The following is a 4,880-nucleotide window of genomic DNA, read 5'->3' as shown; positions in this document are numbered from 1 at the left end:
AATGGTACATGCAGTCCAAAAGCACAGTCGTACAATAATATTCATGCAATGTAGAAAGCACATCTATCTATCTATCTATCTATCTATCTATCTATCTATCTATCTATCTATCTATCTATCTAATGTTAATAATCGTAAGTGGTAAATATAGAGTAATTGTCAGCAGTCAAGGAGAAAAAGCAATTACTGTATATAATTCTACTATTACTACTAACAAGATATATAGATATCACAAATAACGACAATAGTGTAGACAACCATACAATCATAACACCAAGTCTACAAATAATATGTATCAGTAATAAAGGTAATTTTCATCACCATAACACTAGAATAAGTAACACTTCAGACAGTCCAAAAAGTACAAGACTAGTTATGTTACATGTATCTGCCACAAACGTCCTTGTTTATAAAGAGAAACCTTATTCCATTCATATCAATGATGAAAGGCATCGATTAGAACGTACAAGTCATCAAAGACTTAAAAAAAAACTGCTAGAGTGAATAACATCTACCTATATTTTATCTCTCCATCTGTTAAATAATAGAACTAATATTATTAAGTAATAATAAGTAATAATAGCAAAACGACATAAATGATCTATCCACAGAATGCAGAATCTCTATCAATCTTGAGGACATCAAATAGAAGAGTTTACACTAAACTAAAGTTCCATGAAAGTGAAGAGATACAGAAGAAACAATCTCAGTACAACTACGTCAAAATACATAGCATATAATGCCCCACACATGTAACACAACTACATTTGTTAATTAGTTAATTTAATGTGAACATTTATTTTGGGCACCATAAACCGATTTTCCCTTTAAATACACCATGAAAAACTCCTACCCGCCTCTGCCTCTCACTACAGCAAGTCCTATCATTCCCTATCAATAAGTAATTGTATCTTTCTCTTCTAAATGGCGTCAAAAAGTAAAAAAAAAAAATTAAACTACATGGATAGCAAAACTAAAGTTAAAATAATAACTGTAAAACTTCACCCCCCCCCCATAAGTATTTGTCGTGTCACTGCAAATATCACAAGAAATCCATTCTCTCCTTGTCTAAAAACTGAATTTATAAAATATTCTGAACTTTGTTGTAAAATAGTGTCATAAAATGATAAATTTGGGTTTATTTTTTTTTTCTGTGTTGCTTTAATTAAATTACACCAACTTTTGAGGGGAAAATGAGAAATCTACATTGTCAAAAGCAAATGTAGATTGGTTACAATGTATGTTATAAATTGAATGAAATATATCGATTTGTATTGAGTCCTGGTGTGCCTCGAATTTTTTTGTATCATATTTTCTGTAATATTATGAAAACAATAATTAAATAGTAATAACAAGAATAATACTACTACAAATACACAGTTTCCTTCACTGTTTTTGAAGTCTTTTTGACCCATTTGGGAATCTGATGAAAGAACACATGAAACCACCAAAATACATTAAAATTAATTTATTTAACAAATAGAACTATGATATAAATGATAATAAATTTCAAATATACAGTATATTACATAATGCTATCCCTTCCAAAGGGATGAATGCAAAAAAACAACAAAAAAAAAAACAACAACATAAAAAAGGCAAACAGACAGTGCTGTTATATAGAAATACATCATCTCTTACATGGAAGAGACTCACATTTCTCTTAACATATATATATTCCTTTATCACAATGTCACCTGCTGACACCATTGGACAGAAGATCTATTCCAGGTGCCCTTTAACCCCTTGCTACGGTCTATAGGCTCTCCAGATGTTGGGAAACTACAACTCTCAGTGTGATTGCTCTCAGGGTATAACAGGAGTTGTAGTTTCAGAACAGTTGTGAGGAGTCACTAGCGTAATAACAATGTTACTTGTAGGCTCATGGACAAATTTAGGATATTTAATAACCAAATTTAGTCGACTTGAGTTGAGACATGGAGATTGGATTTGGCTTTTGGGATTTCCAGGAATAGGCATCAGGGTTCCTCTAGTCAGATGCAGCTATAACAAGGCGATAATGGCCATACATGTTGAAGTGATGGAGTATTTCTTCTACTGATGAATTCCCTAGGAACTCATAAATAGTGACATAAAAGTTATGGTGAGAGAAGATTTCACACAAGGTCCTTGCCAAGAGTCTGAATTGGGGTCAATTGACCCATTTATGAGAGATGGTACATGCTGTATCCAACATGTGCAGTATACAGCCCCATGGGTGATACTGGCAGGGTAGGCCTCTGGAAGGGATGGGAAGCTCCATACAATGAAGCTGTAGGTACAGCAGTCCCCAGGGGGAAGGAGATGCCAAAAGCTGGTGGCAACATGGGCTTGGCTGCCATTTTGAGTTTTTCAAGTTCTGCTTCTTGGAGCCTCTTGGCTTTTGCTCTTCTATTTTGGAACCAGATCTTGACCTGAGTCTCCGTGAGGTTGAGAGAACTGGAGAATTCTGCTCTTTCTGCTATGGAAAGATATTGTTTCTGTCTGAATTTCCTCTCCAGGGCCAGAAGCTGAGAGGTGGTAAAGGGAGTCCTTGGCTTCCTGTTGGTTTTGTGCTTTCTCAGAGTGCAAGCTGGGGGGCTCATCCTCCCTGGAGACAAGAGAAGAAGAGGGTTTTAGATATAATGCTTTAACCAAATAAATACAACAAAAGTAGTTATTGTATCAACTTCAAATATGCAAAAAAGGTATATATATATATTTTATTGTTGTTACTATGAATATTCCACTGGTGGATTTTTTTCTGCTATTGTGACCAAAGTTTTCAAAAAGTTTCAAAAGCAAATGATAACAATTTTAGCATATATATATATATAATTGTTATCATTTGCTTTTGAAACTTTAAAACTTTGGTCACAATAGCAGAAAAAAAAATCCACCAGTGGAATATTCATAGTAACAACAATAAAAACACGTGTTAAAAATGTGTTAAATGTTACGAAGTCATACTAGTACTACACTGATACAGAACATCATATAGAGTATGAAAAGTCAAATATATAAAATGTCAAAAATATAAAACTGAAACAATTTACTACAGTGTAATTTTTTTTTTTTTTTTTACAAAACTAGATTATAGTAAGAACAAAATAAGTATGGTAATAACAACAATAACATAAAATAGAATATATTATGTTTAACATAAAAATCCTACTATTACTTATAGTTGTTACATATAAAATGTAAAAAAAAAAAAAAACACAACTTCTACTATGTTCACTAATACTACAACTATAATAACTGTAGCATACAATAATTGAAATCGATAACATTAGGACTATACAAATGTGTCGTTATAATGCATTAAAGACATAAATACTACTACTACTAATAATAATAATAATAACCATTCCGAAAAAAAAACAAAAAAAAAAAACATTTCCACACTAATATACAATAGTGCTACGTAAAATAATTACAAAAATATCGGTTTAACGTAGCATTTTATTTTTCTGGAGTTATGGCTGCTTTTTTGTGCTTTATTATGTCTTATATTTTTTACATTTATTATTATATTACTTTGTAGAATGGTTGGATCATTAGTAAACTACAAGCACAATACGATGCATAACTCTGGAAAAAAAGTTTTGAAAACTTTTTAAGCACACAGCAGATACGGAGACATTGAAGGGGAAGTGTCTCTGGCCCGGTACTTACTTGTTGGGGATGGGGAGAATCTGGGGTTCTGCATCCAGGGGCTCCTCTCTCTTTCGGGGCTCTCAGACTTGACAAGTGCTTCTTCTGGGAGTTTCATGATCCCGCCTACAGTGAAATGGCTGTTGAGGGATATTGGGGAGCTGGGGGTGTCTGCAGCCAGGGAGCCCATCCTGGGGCTATGAGATGTCCCAGCTAATGGGGATAAAGTGGGGCTGGAGATGTCCCTGTCTCTGCCAGGCTTCCTATCAGCCATCAATGCCTCCACACTGAAAGGCAGGACTGCAGCATTCACCCTGGGCTTGTTGTCAGCTTCTTCCTCCACTGCCATCTTTAGGCTGGTCTGCTGCATGGCTGTCTTGCTGTAAGAAGGACTTTCAACTTTTGCTCCACCAAGCTGGAAAGAAGTCACAAGAACACCGGGGGCCATACAGAAGAGATCCTAGCAAAGCTCAGAAAGCAGGAGGACATGTGCTTCCATGGGAGATCCTCAGCAGCTGCCAGCTCCTTGTCATACTCCAACCAGGAGACTCAGCACTTTCCTGCTAATAAAGCACAAGTCAATAATGGTATGGTCCAATGGTGGAGCAGAGGGGGAGGGGGCAGCTCAGGGATAGGCCCCTTTACACAGACACACAGCTCCAGATCCTCAGCTCTTTTATACACTCAACCAATTGCCCTTTTTTTGTGATTTGCAACCTTGTTGTTGACTTGTTAAATAAAAGAAATGCAAATCAGATTGTTTAACAGCAGCTGAAAATGACTCCCAACACAAAGGGAGGAGAATTAGTCCTGTTTATTATGACTCTTAATCCACCTTCAAAGGGGCCAGGACTTATTATTCTCTTTATTCCTGTCCTCCTTATCTCCACACAACTGCAAATGATACAACTAACACAAAGTCCACAAACAAGGAGACTTCCAACTTTCATTTACTGCCTACAAGGTTCTCACCAAAATCCTATCTATCTATCTATCTATCTATCTATCTATCTATTTATCTATCTCCTATCTATCTATTTATCTATCACATATCTATCTATCTATCTATCTATCTATCTATCTATCTATCTATCTATCTCATATCTATCTATCTATCTATCTCCTATCTATCTATCTATCTATCTATCTATCTATCTCCTATCTATCTATCTATCTATCTAGCTATCTATCTATCTATCTCATATCTATCTATCTATCTATCTATCTATCTATCTATCTATCTA

General features: G+C 35.0%; 1 protein-coding gene across 1 annotated transcript; it reads right to left on the bottom strand.

Annotated features, from left to right (window-relative positions):
• Positions 1-1,568: 1,568 nt before the first annotated feature.
• MSX1 (msh homeobox 1) lies at positions 1,569-4,239 on the bottom strand. Its single transcript, XM_072132616.1, has 2 exons — positions 3,658-4,239; positions 1,569-2,590 (listed from the first exon to the last, which is right to left on the bottom strand). Exons 1-2 carry the CDS (start codon positions 4,082-4,084, stop codon positions 2,166-2,168), a joined length of 852 nt encoding a protein of 283 aa, XP_071988717.1. The 5' UTR covers positions 4,085-4,239; the 3' UTR covers positions 1,569-2,165.
• Between the last annotated feature and the right edge of the window lie 641 nt (positions 4,240-4,880).

This window comes from Engystomops pustulosus, chromosome 1 (genome assembly GCF_040894005.1).
Source record: "Engystomops pustulosus chromosome 1, aEngPut4.maternal, whole genome shotgun sequence".
Classification (NCBI taxonomy): domain Eukaryota; kingdom Metazoa; phylum Chordata; class Amphibia; order Anura; family Leptodactylidae; genus Engystomops; species Engystomops pustulosus.
This window is presented reverse-complemented; position numbering and strand designations above follow the sequence as displayed.

Excerpts from the sequence above, each read along its gene's own strand:
- MSX1 (XM_072132616.1), bottom strand. The coding sequence starts at position 4,084 with ATGGCCCCCGGTGTTCTTGTGACTTCTTTCCAGCTTGGTGGAGCAAAA. Across the intron at positions 2,591-3,657 it reads ATTCTCCCCATCCCCAACAA|GGAGGATGAGCCCCCCAGCT; the intron begins GTAAGTACCGGG and ends TCTTGTCTCCAG.